General features: G+C 41.7%; 1 protein-coding gene across 5 annotated transcripts in view; it reads right to left on the bottom strand.

Moving 5' to 3' along the window:
- Window positions 1-19074, bottom strand: part of iffo2b (intermediate filament family orphan 2b) — a 26092-nt gene extending 7018 nt beyond the window's left edge. For all 5 annotated transcript variants that reach the window (XM_068712291.1, XM_068712294.1, XM_068712292.1 and 2 more), the window contains exons 1-3: window positions 18050-19074; window positions 2613-2673; window positions 526-621 (exon numbers count right to left, since the gene is read on the bottom strand). In XM_068712291.1, coding sequence (XP_068568392.1) covers window positions 526-621; window positions 2613-2673; window positions 18050-18525 — 633 coding nt within the window. In that variant the 5' untranslated portion in view covers window positions 18526-19074. The remainder of the gene's footprint in view (window positions 1-525; window positions 622-2612; window positions 2674-18049) is intronic.
- Between the last annotated feature and the right edge of the window lie 1093 nt (window positions 19075-20167).

Raw genomic sequence — 20167 nt, 5'->3', positions numbered from 1 at the left:
CAAGTCAAGCACAGAAAATATTATGAAAAATCTACAGTGTACAGATGCCAAAAGACAAGAGAAGCAGGATACACAACAAAGCTTTCCAAAAAACAAAAACAACATCCGACTTTATTTATCCCTGAGTAAGCACAAGCAGTGACTGGACCCATTGCAGTATATTATATCTGTATATCACTCTTGAGCAGACCTGCCAGAGAACAATACACTCCTATACAGAACAGGAAGTGCTCTTGATCTACAGCTGTTCTCAATGAATGCTTGTCTTGGAGGCTTTCTGGGATTATTTATCCTTCCCAAATAAAGAAGGAAGGAAGGGTGTGTGTTTAGTTTTATTATCTAGACCTGTATGAATAGCCTTTCTCAGAATGACGCTTAGTAATGTCCAGGAAAACAATTGTACCTCCTTCAAACACTGCTGTTAGAACGCTTAACATGATTGCTTTGAGTGTTGGGAGTTAACAAAGCACATATGGTGTAAAAGCTTTGTCAGACATGTCACTCTGGCACTGAATAAATACTTACATCACTCATCAGACTCTTGAAGACCACAAGTTCAGCCTTCAGTCTGTCCACCTTCTCGCTCAGCTCATCCTGGACCTCGGTCGACTCCTGGGCGCTCTGAGAGGACGCCACAGTGAAGGAATTAAAATAAGGCACATAGCAACACAGATACTATGCTAAACCACTATGAACTTGTAAAATAAAGTTCAATAAGTCAATAAATCTTTATATAAAACATTTATAACTGTCATTTGGGTAGATAAAAGACTTGCATACAGATAAAGCCCTTCTAATCAAATAAAGCCTTTAAACTGTTACATTTTCATATTGGTTACTGTTTAGCTTTTTATAATCAGTACCCAGAGATCATACTTTACCAACCTTTTTATGTTGACATAACTGAGATAATGCAAATATGAGCCTCAAAAGCATTTGGTGATACTGAAGGTGTTTCGGTATGTAAGGGAAGGTAACCATGTAGAATCCTAGTGGAAGGTTTTGGGGAATAAGGGACAAGAGAATACTACTGAATAGTTCAACATTTTGGGAAATAATAATAGTATTCTCTTACTCGTGGAGCGTTAGCGTTAGATGTGATGAGCGATAGCGATAGCCACATTCATGCCTCAGGTAAACATGAAACCACAGCCAGCAGCCGCTTAGTTTAGCATAACGCTGGAACAGGAGGAAGCAGCTTGTGTGGCTCTGTCTGAACTCTGAAGGTAACAAAATATGTCTACCAGCACCTCTAAAGATCACCGATTGACACATTATTTCTTTTTGGTTTAATTTGTACAAAAAAGCAAACAAATTGGAAAATAGTCATGTTGGGTTTTTACAGGCAGATGTGTGCTAGCTAGATTTGTTAGACAGGTGCTGGTAGGTGAATATCATTTCCATTTGACAGAGGCAAGCTGGCTGTTGCTTCCAGTCTTTATGCTAAGCAAGCTAATTGGCTGCTAGCTACAACTCCATATTTACCGTACGGGCACGAGAGTGGAATCGATGTCAACATTTTCTTCTAAGCATCAGCTTGAAATCCTGTCTTTCAAAACATCTGGACTCTACTTATCGACTAAATTCACAAAACTCTAAAAAACAAAAACTCTTTAAAACACTAAACTGGTCCCACTCCCACCTGTCCTATCACATTCATGCTCCGGCTTCACTTTTGGTCTCATAAATATTACCATAAACCTACTTATCAAGTCATGTGAGTTTTCTTTAGGGAGCTTGCAAAATAAACTCTCGTATTCACATCATTTCCCACCAAATGTATGGCTATCCAATCTAACTAGTAAACATGTGCTTAGCAGTTTGAAGACTGACTTTTACAAAGACTGAAAGGACGACTAACTCTATTGACTTCATTGCGTCATTAGAGGAGTGCCACTTTTTGTCAGCACACGGTAACAGTCTTTTGGCTCTGAGCCCTTAACAATAAATGGCTGTTTGCACTGAATTTACTATCTCTGAACAGATTTCCATCCCTCCCATGCACACTGCCTGTGCACTCTAAAAGGTTAAAGCCCCCATGGGATGGCACTCCACCTCTGTATCTGGGGGTTTGCTGACCCAGAATCCAAGACAAACACACATGCTGTCACTGATCAATTTGCACAAAAACAGACGGAAAGATGCCGACCAGATGAGGTACTCACTCCAGCTGGGGTGGTGTATGTTTTATGATACAGCCTCAAGGTGTAACACTCTAAATTGATTTTGCCTCAACATCTATTCCCTCTGCCTGCTACGAACAGGAATATAATGGTAGACTGCTGGTGATATTTTTTACGTTTATATCTATATCTAGGCCAACAGACTCCTCCTGATGGGTTTGTAATATAGTTTTTCTAATCTGACACATATCCTCCTGCTGCTTCTCGTCGAGATCTGCTGAGTGCACACAGAATACAACACCAAGAAGACCAGAGCTATGTATAAATGCGTATGCTCGTGCTGCAGTTGCAGTTTTGAAAATGTACGCATACACTTTATCCTTTGATCGTATTTGTGCTCCTTGTCTGCATGTGGCAAATGGCCTTTGGCAAGACTTCAAACAGATGTGCATGTTAGTGGATTATATTCTCTTCTTCATGTTTCCCAACCTGCTGCATGGATTCCACCGTGAACTCCAGCTGCTCTCGCTTGGACAGCTCCTCCTCCCATCTGCAACACAGAGCACAGAGGTGGGTCAGTTACTGCTGGGATCGGTCTCCTGAGGGCCAGTAGACAGGTTAATGGCACTTTTGTGGGGGATAATACTCCCATCTCTGATTACAAAATGCCCTTGACAGTGTGGGTTCACACCCACTTTCCCCCCTATTTTCAATCTTTTGTCTACTTCCTTCTTTGTGCAGTCATCTTTGCAATCCCACTGCCTCAATACAAACTATAGAGAGAATGGAGTTCCGTCCTTCTCCAAACACAACATTGCTCATGAGAATGTGATAATGACAATGTGACTGTAGAGGTTTAACACACCCAAAAAAAGGGTGGAGTATCTCTGCTGCAGCCTGAATACCTTCATGCTATCTGCTTCTTTCCTAATGAAGTCTCAGGTGTGAGTTATAAGACGACAATTCAAAGCATCATTTTTAGTCATGCCATTGAGATAAACCTTCACAGATAGAGTTTACGTACTACCGAAAGTCATTCGAAGTAATTCTAATAGATTGAATTGTGAAGCACATCATAGTTGCCAGTTGGGCAGATAAGTCACATTAAAATAAGCAGCTCATATTATCGCTTTAGTCAATTCGTAAGCAATAAGATGACCCAAGAGTCTACAGCCATACAGCAGTGCTTTGAGCTAAAAGCTAATGTCACAATGACAATGCTAAAATGCTCTGGAGGTTAAATGTTTACTATGTTGACCATCATGGTTTAATGTTTCAGCAATGCATGCGTAGCATGAATGTCACAAAAGTGAATGTGTGACATTTGGTTTACACATTCATGAGGGGGACACGAATGTGTGAACCAGATGTCACGGCAATCAATCCAATAGTTGTTGAGATATTTCAGTCTGGATAAAAGTGGTGAACCGACCGACCGGCAACCAACAAACCATCCCCACAGCCATACAGCTAGCGTGCCTAAAAATATAGTGCCAGACACCCCCCCCCCCCCCATAGTCTGCACAGGCTATTATTAGCAACACAGTTCTCTTTCCCCTCTCTCCTGACACTTCATATCACTCATCTTCGCCATGGACGCTATGTAAAAACTAAATTAGGAGCCGCTTTATTTGCTTTGCAGTATGTATTGCACGCAAGGCACAGAACGCTCCTCCTGATACACACACACACATCCTGTTCATTTGTATGTGAGACAGAAGGCATGCTGAGTCACGGACGCTTCCCAAAAGAGAGTTTGAGGTTCAGAATGGATAAGGAACTCGTTTAGTAATAAGAAGTAACCGCACGATTACAGACACTCGTGGGAGGATGAGCCACTGTGGGCCACATGGACGACGACAGCGGAGGACAAAATGAGAGGGGTGTTCTGTGTGCGTGTGTAGTTTTGTACCGTACTGTAATTAGCGCATGCCTGACCATATATGTTTACTGTAAGGCAGAAAGCTGAAATCTGATGACCACTACTGCATTCTGGGACATCACTGTAGTCTTTACCATGGAGGGTCACAAACACAGCCAGGAGTCACTGAGGTATCACAGCATGCGTCACTAGATATTCCCTTTCTCAACAGAACACAGCCTTGTTTCCATTCAGGACCCACTGAATGTACACTGTCTAATTTCGGAGAAGTATTCCTCGGCAGGGCATGCCATCAGCACTGTGATTAAAGCCTTGTTCTGAAAATGCTGGCAGAGCTGCTTTACTGTGTCTATAACACGCCGATTGTCTGCTGCAGGACTCTGGCTAAGGTTGTTGGGGTTCACAACTGCATCACATCCTCCGCATCACTTGTGTTGTCACTTCCTGAAGAAACCGCCACGTCCTTTCCTTCAATACAGCAGGGTGATAACTGGACAACATGATTAAATCGACCTACCGATGGAGGGAAAGCCTCCCTGTGTCAACAATGTGTCGAGGCCGTTTGTGTCATCTATCAAAGGTAATGGAGTCATTGACAGAAATAAGCAGCAAGTGCTTCCACATTACTTGGAGCAGCTACAATTCAGCAGTCCATAAAAGTCTAATGGAAAACCACCGACTGTTTTCAAGCATCCAGATAAAAAAAATGGCTTATCCAAACAGAGATGACACGAGCGCATAGCAAAACTATTTGATCTGGCCTGTCTGCCATAACTGTGGTTCTGGTTTTCTTGTACCTTTAGTGTGACTCAGTCAAACGAACACACCCGGAGTCTCCTTACAAGGACATAGGCAGCAGGAGGGTTGGAGCCTGTGTCAACTCATAGACTTCTGTTTGCCCCTAGAACCGTCCTCTGTAATCTCACTAACTGTGCGGTGTTAAAGATGTTGTTAGTTATTCCTGCAAAGCCTAAATTGAATGGCTTCTTTTCCATTTTTGGGAGACAAAAATAAACAAAAATAGATTGTAAGCGAAGCAAAAATTGAATTATTTTTTTCTAGAGCCACATAAAGATACTATCTTATACTAAATTATAAGCCCCTGTTATCTAATGATCAACATGTAATATTTGTTTTCCTAAACTAGTAATGAATGATTAACTACAGTAGAAAATAAAGGCACAATCTGGAGGATATCCGTTTCGTTCTATGGCGATAAGTGGCCTCCCAGAGATACAAACAATGTGCACCCTTTGTGATTTTGTAAATTAATGAAGAAGTAAAAAACAAAGCAGAACAATTCCCATATCAACTCCAAATTCCATGATTTATGAAAAATGGCGATTTAAGAGGATACTGTGGTGCGTCACTGCAGGAAAAGAAAAAAGTGTCTCACATCAAACATTTTCTCATATGATTTTTGTCTATTGAGCAAAAGCATTCCTGCAGCGCCTGCCAACTAACACTCCCTGCCTTGTGTGGTATGTCTGAGAGTTGGCATGCAAGCTGCCTCAATGTTTTCTCATCACTGTGCGGGAGGACACCGCATGCACACATCCAAATCTGTTACTCCAAAGTTCCTGCGCTTGTTTTTATTATTATTATATTATTTTTATAGCACCCACAATGATTTAATCTGGAAGGCTGATTTATCTCTGCCGAAATTAAAAATGAAGAAAAAAATGTCTTGGAGGTAACTATCAAATGATTCATTATTTTAATGATCAAATGTTTAACTGATTCCAAATTCCAAAGATCTGTTACGCAACAGGCGGTAAATACCAAAGGAGCATGGAATAGGCAGTAAATACCAAAAGGAGCACAGGGGAAACACTGAGGTGTGGTTACGTATCATTCCACAAAGCCTATGTTGCTCATTGCACAGTGAAATTGAAGTCAGACAACACCCTGTTTAAACTGTGCGATGTACTTGAGAGTGAAACTCACTCGGTGGACATTCTCAGTAACCAGACATCAAATAACAAGCTCAAAATCTGATCCCATGTATCAGAGTAGATTAGACCTTAAACATGCATCTTATGACTACACCCCTTCTGATTAAATATGGTCAAATTTCGATTTTTGTTATTATTATTGTACTAATATTGTAAAAGGTTAAAAAATAATGTCTTTTTCATTTATAAATAAATCTGTGTTGTATAAGTCTAGGCATATAAGGGCATATGGGAATGTGTTTAGCCAGTAAATATGGATTACTGGCGGTAACTAACTAATTATCACATGCCGTCTTTGTTAGCAATACGAAATACTATAGTCATATTATCAAATCACAACAATATTGAGTACTCCTTAAAATACTGCTAGCGCTCAGCCTACTTACACCTCGTGTTTTTTCTTTTTCTTTTTTAGTTGACGCTAATCGTAATGTGCCTTTTCTGAAGCAAGCTCTGTAAAATAGAATCGAAACAGAGAGATTTTAATACGGCCATTACAATTCATTCTCATGAGGGCAGGCAATAGTGAAGCAGGAAGTGTTATATGATAACAGATTAAAGGATCAATACATCTGGCTACATGCAGGACAAACACCCATTCAGCTCAGCTGCTCGCATGAAATGATGCCTCTGACAGCTTTGACAAATCACATCTGAGAGTCCAGAGGCATGCGATTCCTCCCATGGATCCCTATAGGTGCCTATATAATGTCTTCACCATGACACCAGCATCCCCCACCACGCAGTATATTTGCAAATTATAGAGCGGACAAGCCAGGGCCATATTTTACTTTCAGGGCAGATTCTTCCTATAATCATGGGCAAATAGGAGGAGCGTGATGGGAAGAAGCATTTGTGGCACAGAGATGTGAAATAGTAAGGCACTCCCGAGAGACAGAAAAGGGGGGAGGTATGACTATAGCAGGTCATTGATTGAATGTCATGATGCTCTGTAAACTATAGCCTCCCCAGACTACACAGAGACACATGTGTGGCATGCTAATGATGCAGTATTATCAAATGGATCGGTAAAGCATCTCAGGAGCCCACCGTCCGGCTGCTCCAGGGTCTCTGCTGACGAGACAACGCACCAATGTCAAAGCTCATTTCAATGCTCTGCTCAACCTCCCTCCCTGACCTCAATCCATATCGACAACACAACCACAACCACAACCACACACACACACACACACACACACACACACACACACACACACACACACACACACATTTGTACTCTATCACCCCATTTTCTCAAGCCATCTTGTGTCCATGGAAACCGTGCCCTCGAAAGTGAATGCAGATTAATTCCGTTAAATCATGTAAACTGCGCACAGAGATGTCGGGCAGGATCATCGCTCACTGACGGTTGATTCCCTCTGCTTTACGTTCTACAGGCTTGGCCAGACTTAAATATAGCTCTGCTAACCCAGACAGGACACAGACACCACCAGGCCGAGCGGGAGGAATGTCGGTGTTGCTAAGTGACCGCAGTCATTTTCCCAAGCCACCATTACCACTGGCCCTTTGGGAGCTGCATGGACCAAGTAGGCCAGTTTGCCTCCTGGATGCTGCCGAGGCTCCTTTGAGCAAGGCACCGGACCCCCAAACTGCTCCTCAGGTGCTCTATAGTTGCTGCCAACTGCTCCTAATACTATGTTGGGTTAAATACAAAAGCTACATTTCACTGTGTGCTGTATTGTGTACATGTATGACAATAAAAGTTGATTTAAATTACATTTTTACATGCTAGCAGCTCTGTGAAGCTGCGGCCCTGCTGTGCTTTGAGCTAAATGCTAATGTCAGCGTGCTAACATGTCCGCGTTGATAATGCTAGCCTGTTGATGTTTGCTTTTTGGTATACTGTTTATCACCTTAGTTTAGCATGCTGACATTTGTCGACTAGCACTAAACACCAAGTACAGCTGAATTTCATTGGTTCAGCAATTGTTTTTTTTCTTGTCATGAAACAAAGAATTAGACAAACACAAATTTTGATCTGATGATGGCGCTAGGTGAAACATCAGGGGATCAAAGTTCCATCCTCTGGGGATCATGAATATGTGTACCAAATTGTATGGCAATCAATGCAATAGTTGTTAAGATATTTCAATAAAAAGTCAACCTTATGGTGGCGCTAGAGGAAAAGTCAGGGGATCAACAATGTGTTACTTTTAAAGATACAGTATATTTAAGTAAATGGAATAATTCAGTGAAATAATTGGCTGTTAAAACTGAAATTCCCAAGAACCTGTTGTCTTACGTCTTTCCCAATAAACCAGGCTGGTCGAAGATCAACTTCGGACCTTCTGGTTGTGAAATGTGACTACAGTGAGAACTATATAACTGGTCATTCCCTCCCATCTCTCTCTATCTTTATCAAACCTTGCCTTTATCTGAAGTTGTTAGAAACATCTCTCACAGCGTATCTTACCTTCAGGGAGGAAACACACAGCTTTCATTCAAATCTGGGAAAACCTTCCTCGAACTTGTGAATGGCAAACTGCTGGCACATAAATTCATACATATTTTCTAATATCATTTAATCATTTTAGTAATTTATTTTTGTGTATGATGTGTTTAACTTTGTCCTGTTTGTCTTGTGTGCACAATGACCCCAGCAAAGTAATTTCCTTTTAGCTTAAACAGCAATAAAATCGACTCATCAATGCAGTAAGTGTAATCCTATTAGAGTGTCTGGTGTATAAATACAAGGTTATCTATGTTAATGAAGATGTTCAACAAAAGTGTCCTGAAGCTGCGTGTGTGTTTCCACCGAGTGGATCGCGTTTGTTCAAAGGGAAAAGCAATGAAATGCAATGCAATGAATGCACTCTAAATGAGATATATGTAATTTGTGCATTTAAGAATACATATCCAGTGAACATATGTGTATGGATAACTGTGTGTGTATGTATGTGTCCATGTGCATGCATGTATTTATACTATTTGCATTGATATAATAACTTTGGTTGCCTTCTGCTATGCAAATGTACATGCAGAGTCACAGTATTGCATTAACTTGCATTATTACATAAACTGGCAATTATTGTTTTCATCTGAGGAAGTTAATTGACAAATAATGAAATTATCTTTAGACAAGTTGGTACATTTTCCAGCAGCACTATCAGTTGGTACGCACTCAAATCCTGGGATGTAATGCATGTGTGGAACAGATTGGATGAAATAGCATTAACACTGAGGATGAGAGGTTGTATGCACTGGGAAATGTAATCTGCAAGTTTGATGAATATTCTCTGTGTTAAACCAGACTTATGTCTCTCAATTAAAGTTCTTGCAACAGCAGTGTGTTTGTGTGCACTTTGGGATGAAGTTACTTTATGCTTCATTTGAGTCAGAGTATCTTCATGCGTCTTTAACAGTCTAAAACATAACATTGTGTGTAATCTACTGTAAATCCTCGCTAGATGGAACATTTCAACTCTGCAGGAACTCTGAGAAGCAAGTTCAGACAGAATAAACTCTTTTGCAACGTCAACTAGCTGCAACACAACAACACAACATCAAAAAAGAAAATAGGGCCCTGACGTACTTTGGAATAAGACTATAACAAACTCTTTCTTACGCTGATCAAAACATCAATCTGAATAGAGGGTTTGGTGCAACGCCAGTGGATACTCCCTTAAAACTGATGGATTGACAGATAATTGGAAGCCAATGTTGTAGCATGTCTAATCCTCCGTCCGTACCGGGCACCACAACATTGCTACACTGACTTTTTCCAACAATATGGGTGTGAGCTTGACTTGACTTCCCTGTGCACCTGCATTATCTAATTGCTTAACTCACAAAGCCTGTCCTAGCCTTATTTTTTTTTCTGGCCTGAGGGATGTTGATCTAAGGTTAACTGTAAATCCTTTTGATGAGACACAAACACATTGGTATTGTTCACATGTAATTACCGCCAGTTTCAGACTAATGGGTCTAAGTTCAGCCTGAAAATCTTTGTATGGACATGCAAAGGTGTTGGCTGCCTGTGAAAGCAAGAAACACTTAATGGTTTGTTAAGGTTTATAATAGATGACAGTTAAATGTCTTTGCTGGTCAAAAGATTTTCTGTCAAAAAGGGTTTCTTATTAACTAAGAATGACTGACACCAGGAAAGTGAGTTTTTATAACAATTTTGTGACTCATTCAATTTTTTATTGATAATATTGCTTTGTTTTTTCACAAGGAAAAACTGTATTTTCACCCATGGTTTATTAATGTCGTCTGCAGCGGTGGAGGGTGGGGTGGTGAGAAAGCGTTGTGACAGAAAATCTGTTTTTCCTGCAGTCTTCTCTGCAAACGGACCCCACCCCACATCCTACAAAGCACACAACTGTGCTGTTGAGTCGTTATTTTCCCACTGATTTAATTTATTGCGTTCCACATTTTAGTGCCATCATAACAGCTCTGAGCCTCTGGCTGTTGACTCGACATACGGTACAAGTATAAGACATTTAACTGCACATAAACACTACAGACATAACACGTCACTAACGAGTTCTTAATAAACCTACAATGCAGGGGTTTTGAGTCGGTTGTTCTGGTTGACAAATAGTGACATGGATTTGTGAGATTCCTTGTAAGTGCACAAGAAAAAGAGCGCAAACAACAGCCGGCATGCCCGGGCCATGTCAGGGTGGAGCTGCACTGGGAGTGACATTAGAAAAGAAAGGAAGATGAAGATGTTCACTTCTGGCACAAATCCTCAACAGTCAGGGTGTGGTCAGTCAAATTATGTGAGACATAATGGAGCTATTGACATCACAAGCTAGTCAAATGTCTTTTGTACCTCTGGGTACACACACCTGTAGGATGAACCCCCAGCAGTCACTATAAAACTGCAACCGCTCTATTCAGAGGAAATCTGTTTTCTTGACCACAATTATGTTTCAATTAATCTCGTACAGCGAACCGAAACTACCGACCTGGAGGCCAAATCCAGTTTCATAGCATCCCCCGCATGTTTAGACTGAATTTGTTTTTGGTGAATAGACTTTATATAGTGCCTTTATCCCAGGTGCTTTACAATGTGGCTCTCATCCACCATTCATACACACTCACAACACTGAGCAGTGAGCTACCATGTAAGACACTGTCCTTCAGAGTTCAGGGAACCAACCCTGCGATTCACGGATTGGACCCACTTTTCCTCCTGAATCACAGCCAATTACAGGCAATTAATCAGCTAGGCGATTCATTTGAGTCATCAAAGTCTCATGGGCCAGCCACTCAAACTGTGCACATTTGCTGTATATTTGCTCTTTTATGATGATGTGAATTGAATATATTTGAGTTCTGGACTGTTGGTTGGACAAAACAGGACATCTGAAAACGGCACCTTGCACTTTGGGAAATTGTGATTTGTTTTTTTGTATTCATACAGATTTAATCAAGACAATAAGACTGTTGCAGTCTAAATAAACGTTCACTTTCTATTTCACATGACGCAAGCTTAACTGCACAACTTGTCGACACAAACACCTTCAGACCAACAGGTAATTTACCACCTCACACCAAAAAGTATGGTTGAGGTGGACAATTGATTATGTTTTTCCTGTTGACTTTAACTGCAAACTGTCAGCTGTAAGGATGATGCTGTTCTCGAGGAACACAATGTCATGACATTACTGGAGCAGTCACTGGGTAGTAGGGAGAGGAGAGGGAACGATACGTTTCTCAGCTTCCAATAAGAAGGCCCAAACCGATGCAGACAATGCAATGTGTGTGTGTGATACAAATTTGAAAAGACGCAATCTGTAAATGTTTACCTATATCAATTATATATGTAGGTGACTTTTTCACATATAGATGAAATATAGGCATTCCGTATGTTGTTAGTGAGATAAACAAACCTCTCAGTATCAGAAAACATTTAAAACATGTTAGTGTGTGTTTAAAAAGACCTGTTCATAATTTTGGTAACGTTGGCTACCGGTAAGCTGCAATCATGTGTCCGCACAGCAACTTTGTTTATACAGTATATAGATTTACAGATTGTGCCTTCAACATAAAAACATGTTTCGCTTCTGTAAGAGCCGTAATGAAAACGCTGCCACGGGAGGTTAAAGCACTTTCACTACATTAAGATTTCCAAAGGAGCTCTGAAGAGAAACACATCTGGTCTACCTTGAGGTCGAGTACACAAGAACACAGAGGTAGATTTAAGACCATGTCAAGACACTCGCAATCTCTCCATCTGGCGCATGTACGACATTATATATTACTCAGTGATGTATGTGTGTGTGTGTGTGTTTGTGTGTGTGTGTGTGTGTGTGTGTGTGTGTGTGTTTTTAAGGTGCCTGGCAAAACACCATTTCCTCTGGAATAAGCTTTTGAAATACAACGGTTATTAAGTCAGGATGCTGCGCCAGCACATCCAGGCCTCAAGAAAAGGTGCAAAAGCTATTCAAACTGAGCAGGTCTGAACAGAATGGTTACGATATAACTGTGTAAATAAGGATTACGATTATGGACTAGGGAGTGAAATTTACTTTGACCTATCCAACTGTACATCTCCTGCTTTGCCTCAGGCCATAACTGCAGCAAGGCGTAAGAGCGCTTTACCAAAACAATCCACCAACCAAATCTACAGTACAGCGCACTCTTCCCTACGCAGTCAGTGCTTATAAAAGACAGGTACATTCCTGCACTTTTAAATATGGCAACGCGCCACTGCTCTCAGCTGTATCGATACCCATGAATAATCAACCACGGCTGCACAGCACAGCATATATACATAGAGAACAAAGGCGCAACGAAGCAGAAGGGGAAACACACTACCATCATGGTATCACCCAGATTTTCTGGTTTTCTGAAAAATTTAAAACCCTCAAATCATGTCAAAAATGTATAGATTTCGAATAAAAATAACCCTCAATATTTTACTGAAGCAGCAGGGCACTGTAGTTTTTAGCAAACGTTACTCAAAAAGAGGTAATTAGTGCATTTGTTGGGGACTATTTTCAGCCGTGGATTAATACACATTTGGTGCTCTGGTGCATTTGTCCTCAACTTGACTTGACTTGTAATGTTTTATTGGCAAACAACACCTACACATCCAGTTACTATTTCACAAGAAAAAAAAGACAAATATTTCCGTAAAGCCAGAATTAATTGCAGACATGTGATTTTAATTTGTTTTTGCTCCTAACTCATTAATCACCTTACGAAACCTCTGATTTATCTTGCCACCCCTTGACCCTTCCTGGCCCCCACGGTGGTAACCACTGCTCTTTACGGCAGCAGGACAGGGAGTGTGGGATTCACCTAAAATAAACTACGGTGCCCATGTTCACCGTAATGAAAAAACGGCTCCTTAACGTTCTTGGACAACAGTGGAGGTCTATGGCACAGAGGAATAAGACATATCCTTAAATGTTTCCACTTGCAACAATCCAGGTTTGTAACGATGATGCTATCTAAAAAATGAATACTTTGTCTAAACAACAGAGATGACCTACAATACCAGAGACTGCAAAGGCATGTCGTGAGCTTAAGCAAACACAGACAGGAAGAGGGAGTAAGAGAGAAACAATATAGGCGCTAATCCTGAGCTCAATGGTTTTAGTGAACTGAGCTCTCTCTCTCTGTCTCTCTCTCTCTCTCTCTTTCTCTCTCTCTCTCTCTCTCTCTGTATCTCAGCAGCAGGGAGTCTCCCACTTCGAGAGGCCCAGTTCAGTGAGGCGGCTGCGTGCCAGGATATGGTGCAGGGCTGGCTGAAGGTTGGAGCCTCTGTGCTAGGTGACGGCTTAGAGAAAATCCCTCTCCTGAATAAACGGCCTGGATTATTCGCAGAGCAGGTCACCACTAGACAGACATAGACAGGCTGAAGAGCTCATCAGTGCGTCACTCTTTGTGGGGAAATATGATATGTTTGAAACACAATGCTGCCTTCAGCTTCGGAATCAAAGTCTACCTCGCCCTGTAATTAGTCACTTCTTTAGTACTAACAACCCTGAATCTTACGTTCAAAAGACATGCTCAGATCTGCCTTTCACTTCTCTTAATCACAGGAAGAGAGATCAAAGCCTAAGGAAAAGCATCTTTGTGAATCCTCACTGTATTGATCCACACACAGCTAAATTCAGCTGTACGTGAATTATTCATGCAGGAAGAACATGCCCAAGAGGCCCAGAGACTTTTCTCTATACGTCCTGTTTCGCCCACATTGTGATCTAGCAGGACAGTTGTTTGGCCTCCATTCACTGACGGAATAAACAACCAATTAGGAGAGGCCACAGCACTGGTCTCTGGTTCAAGTCTCAACTGAGGCCGAGCTTATAGCTGATGTGTCCTATAGCACTAGCCTATCTAAAACACTGCATTGCACCTTAAAAATTGTATAATAATGTGAATCACCCTGCTGTCTGCATCTCTTTCTTTTTGCCTGTGAAATCATCATCTCCATAGCTGCCTCCCCACAGCACCTCTATTCCCCAGAAATGCATGTAAACTAGTCAATAGTATCCCATGATCTGTGTTCTTTGGAATAAGCAAATAACTAACATTACCTTTATTCATACACAAGTACAGTATAACTTGAGTCTGTGCAGTCATCTGCATAATAGATAAAGCTGCAATATCTCTGCACCAACAGCATAACATGTAAATACTAAACAAATGTGCACTTTGCCTTGTTGGCGACAGAAAGGTAGCTGTCACAGGCAGAACACAGTTTCTATCTTACTTGACGTATTTGTTTTTGACTGTCAAATATGTTCGTCCTGTTTTCACCGCATTTTGAGCACAATCGCACGCTAGTGGCAATTACTGGCAGAGACTCAGTAACCCCCAAGCGCTACATTTCACAGTGATGCAAAACAAAGAGATAAAAACAGTGTCGATGAGGGCACGGGCATCGACCTTACCCGTTTACCTTTGCTCGGTCGTTTGTCAGTGTGAGAGGTATGTGACCCCACAGTCCAGACACTGTGGCACTGAGTGGAAACTCATATAAGCTGATTTATGCGGTCTATGCTTGGACAATTGTACGTGTACGTGTGAGAGACACAGAGAGGGACTGTAGGTGTGTAGGTGTGTGTGATTAGCACACGTTCGCATTTGATGGTGAAAAAAATTTGATAAATTAATTAAGATGGTGGACTAAAACGTTTAACGAGCTTTTTGTGGTTCCACAAATACATCCAGTAGCTGTGAAAGAACAAGAGTGTTCTCTTACCAAAAGGATGTTGTATAATAGAGAGTATCTGATATTATGAGGGTCCATAAAAGTTTTTGGGGAGATTCACTTTTCTGCTCAGAAAAAAACTGCTATTACCTGAAGATAGACGAGGAAATATATGAATGGAAATCAACAGCATGCTCGGACCTTTGAACTATTTTGTGACAATATAATCAGTTACAAAAAAACACCGTAACCAAATCCAAAAATCTGTAAAAGGTACTCAAATAGGATTTTGGAACTTTTGTCTGAGGTTAGAATTTAATAAAAGTTGACACACAGATCAGTTCTTAAGTACCTTCTTAAATGACACTAGTATGTTGCTTTTACGCTTGTTTATATTGAAGGGTTAGGGCATTGTATTTTTTTTTCCTTTAATGCTATTCATGTCATGAGTTTTGTCATCCTGGCTCCTGTTCTTTCACATTTATAGTCCATATTGAGCCTCTTTATTATCCTTCTTCTGTTATATTTTAGCCTTTTCAAGCAGCCTTAAAACTTCATAAGTGAATACGTACAAAAAAACAACGAATGACCAATCACACCGTTCAGATATAAGTGTCTTGATCAAAAGAGGCGTACTGTAAAATGTGGTATGAATACAAGTGACCAAAACAGATATGGACCAGCTGGACATCCATCTCCTTGTGTGTGTCTACGCTCGTAAAGCTTTAATAAATCACCGGGGTAGTGTGGTAGCACGGGGGGGGGGGGGGGTCCGTCGGGATCAAGGATACCTTACAAAGCAGTCTGTATGATACAGAGAGGAGAGGAAGGGTGGAGGGGCTGTAGTGGGGTGGAGTGAAGGGCGAAGGAATGGCTGAACACAAAGAGCACAGAACAGAAAAGGCTCGGGGATTGAATGCTGAAACGTGACTGTAGTAAAGAGGGTTTAAAATGGAAAACGGAGAGAAAACAACTGGGAGGTTACCTCAGCGGGGATGTCATTATTAAGCTCAGAGCAGAGAAGGAAAGGAAAGAGATTGCTTATCATGATTACTGGGCGATAAAAAGAGGCTAAACATTTGTCTTGTTCCTCACTTCTCAGGACGTAAAGTGAATATAAAGAACATGTTTGACACGTTATTACTTGTGGGTGTCATTGTAGATAAATGTAAACACACATATCATCCAAAATACCTATGCCAATGAATAAAACGTGTAGAAAGCCAGTCTACCAACAACTCAACGGCCACTATTTTGAGGCATAATACAGGTTTCATGAGTGAATGTGCAAAGTGCTTTAGCTTTTTGTATTTTGCTAGAACCCAAATTGAAAAGCAACTGAGACTGCTGTTTCAATGACTTATAAAGTGAGCAGCTCCCATTTTTGCCAAAGGAGATCCAAAATGTTTGACTTCGGGTGCAGCAGTTTTTAATTTGGCTGACTTCCCAGACGCTGCCGTCCATCTTCTCAAGCAGAAATGCACTAAAAAGGATATGCTAGTGTTACAGAGAATGACTGGACAGGATATCCAGAGGAGTGGGAGAGCGCACACATTCTGTGTCACTGAGTCAGTGCATTCACAGGGAAGTCGGCCTTCGTCATCGCCGACCCCACCGGGCAGACAGCGGCCTGTTAAAATGCCTCTCAGCTTGAATCATGGCTGCAAAACAGAGGCAGGTGGTTCTTGGCATGCCCCCCCCCCCCCCCCCCCCCCCCAGTAGCCAAGCCAAGCAGGCCAGCAGTGACGTGGGTCAGCCGGGGACGCTGCAGTCAGTAATCAAGGAAACACAATTAATGTGTCTAAAGAAGAACAATTGGAGGAGACTGAGCCAAGCAAAGGAATTTCCTCAGAAGACTGTGAGAAACAGCATCAGTTCAATTCACAATAAACATCTTTTTTTTTTTTAAATGCTGAGCTCAGTTCTGACATCCTTCAGGGGAAATACTACCTCAAGTGTAACTCCATCTCTGTGATGTCTGTCATCTGCCCACTATACTGTCAGATGAGAGTCTGGTGACACTGGAGAACCACACCCACATGGGAAGCCAAAAGTCACACTGAGAAGTAAGAAGTCACATCGGGATTGGTGATTGGTAGATGAAAGCATCTTGAATCTCTCAACCTACTCAGATATCTTTCTGAGAGTTGATCGATTCTGCAACATAATTGACCGTTTAATTAATTGTTTGGTCTATAAAATGTCATAATCTGTGAAAAATGCCCAGCTTCCCTTCAGCCCAAGGAGACGTCTTGACATGACCCCCATGGTATTTGTCCCAACAACAGTCCATCAACCCAAAGATGAACCAGTGAAAAGCAGTGAATCATCACATTGGAGAACATTTTTGTTTAAAAAAAAAAAAAAAAGACTTTAAAAAAACATTGATTATCAGAATAGTCGCTGATTTATTTTCTGTCAGTCAACTTATCTTTTCAGCTCTAATGTGAACAATTTAACCTGCAAAAAAAAAACGAGCCTAAAGAGCAATATTGATTATATGTCTTGATTTAATGTAGCACCACGTTAGAGCAACGTCTCAGCTTATAAACGTTACATCTTCAATTAGTCAACCCTTGCACTTCTGGCAATTGCGTGACTGCTGTGTGGACTATGATGTAGGCTTGACGAGAAATGACTTGACTATTCCTGTAATCCCACAGGCTTAACGTGCGTCCATGATAGTCTATATTTTGCACTGATTTTCACTTTCATTCTTATTTTTGTGAAGCTCCTATGAGGGCCGTGAAGATAAGGGCCCAGATATGAATAGGGGGCCCACAGCAACATTATGTCAGGACCTTTCATTCCTTGCTACTCCCCTGTAAAAGATCGATGTATATATATTCAAGTAAATTAGGATGAATCCAGGCATAAAGACTGACATAAATTGCCAGCTTTGTGGAGAAAGTATCAACACATGCACACTAGTTTAACATCAGCCTTTACTCACTTTCTCCTATACTCGTCTCTCTCCCGCTTGACTTTGGCCAACACGTTATACAGAGCCCTCAGCTCTGGGGTGATGGTGTCTATTTGGACCCCAACTCCGTCCGGATGCGACCACGACACCCCGGGCCCGCGCAGGGTCTCAAAGCGCTCCCCTTGCCTCCGGACGTGGGTGAAACTCCAGATGGTTCCCGGCAATCGCGAATCGGGACCGTCCGTCTGCACTGCAACTTCCCGGGCGTATAGGTGTCGGTACTGCGTTTTCAGCAGAGCTTGCTGCAGCTGGCACTCCAGCAGTTTGTTTCTCCTCTCCAGCTCGTGGACTTTGGCAAGGAAGCAGCGGAACCGCAGGTTGAGGGTTTTCAGCACATGGATGTTGGAGCCCAGGTCGTTTCGCAGGGCGCTGGTCACCGCGCCCGACCCGGTCGGGACGTTGCCGACCGGCCCGGGCGGAGAGTCGGAGAAAAACAGAGAGTTCATGTTGGCAAACAACAACAACAACACCCGTTAATCCAATTATGGCTCTGTCTCGTTTTTATGCAACAACAAGAAAATATGTTGTTTTTTTTATCTGTGCATATTGCTCCGCAAGCCCACTCCCACAGGACGAGTTTCTCCTCACAATGCAGATGCTGAGAGTGACTGAGAGGCTGGAGACGGGGTGACCATCACTGTCCCTGATGGATGTTTACCCCGAGGTACTGACATGGACCACTGCAGCAGGTAAATAATAAACCCAGAAAGTCCTTTAGGAGGCACCGAGGGCATTATCTTCTGAAGGAGCGAGAGGTTTGACGCAGACCGCAATAAGCACCGGCAGGACTTCCCGTCACCCTCATCTCTGACTTTGCCTTTGCTTTGTCAGTCGCTGCTGATGCTGAGCGGGTTCATATAGTCGGCCGTCAGATGTAGATGGTCCACCTTCTTTCTTTGTCATTGCCCGATGGCTCTATCCAGTCTCTCCATGCGGTGCGGTGGGATGGCAGGACGCAGGACCGCAGAGCCCGGCCTCTCCGTGGTGTGCGCGGATCATGTTGCAAAGTGCTAAACTCGGCACTCTCACCAACACCAGTCCCTCCCACCTCCCTCCCCGTTTTTCTCTCGCGCGTTTCTCTCGCGCACTGACAGCGACGAGAGGACCACTTCCTGGCTGAGGGCATAAACATAAGCCTATAGTTAATAGGATAAAGTAGCCCGGAGGAACAGCAGTGCATTTGAAATTCATATAGTCGGACATATATTATTCATGCATTTAGGTTTCTAACTTGTTATGAGCCCACAGTTAACAGCTGAATCATTTCTCAAAATAAAAAAGCTGTATAACAGATACAAAATGTATGTAGGGACTCACTATATAATAGCAATAGCCTGTTTTAAAGTGTATTCTATAATCTATTTCATAACTTTATGTTGTAGGGAATAATATATTCATATGTGTGTACAGGCTGCTATTGGTCCACTCCTGTGTGCTGTTTTTACTTCAAAGACAAATTTCAATTGCCTTGTATTGAACAATACAGCTGTTCAGATGTTATGTTTATATATTGCACATGATAGGCTATATTTTGTGTACTTAAATATAAATAAGTGCATCTAGGCTATAGACTGTGTATCTACATGTCATACACTGTATACATACATCTCACTTTTCTCAGAAATATAAGCAAGCTGCAGTACAGCCTTTTGCACATATGCATTAATAAAGCACATCAAGTACATTGATGTAGCTGGCCTTGGTATTATACTGTGGGCCTTTATAGTTTTTTTAAATCTTCATTTAAATCTAAATGATGGTCTTCATGCAATCCTTAAGCGACTCACAGGGCAAGAGGGCCAAATGTCTTGAGACTCCTGACTGCCAACATTTTGCAAATGTACCCAAGTGAATCTGCGACATCAAAATGGAAGAGAGGACCTACAGACAGACCCATAATACACCTGTCATCCCTTTCCAAGGATATTTGAGAACGTTGTATTTTTGAGAGTGATGTAATGCTCCCTGCACTCATTGCGTTGGCTCAGTTTAAAAATAAAGACATAAAGAACATAAATGAAGCTAACATGACCTAGACATGACTTGTATGTTATTTTTTGGGAGCAGTAGTTAATTTATGCATACCAG

The sequence above is a fragment of the Cebidichthys violaceus genome, unplaced genomic scaffold (assembly GCF_023349555.1).
Source record: "Cebidichthys violaceus isolate CVI_PGR_0920_01 unplaced genomic scaffold, fCebVio1.0.p SCAF_17, whole genome shotgun sequence".
In the NCBI taxonomy this organism is placed as follows: Eukaryota; Metazoa; Chordata; class Actinopteri; order Perciformes; family Stichaeidae; genus Cebidichthys; species Cebidichthys violaceus.
The sequence above is the reverse complement of the archived record's forward strand: the minus strand, read 5'-3'. Positions and strand labels throughout refer to the sequence as shown.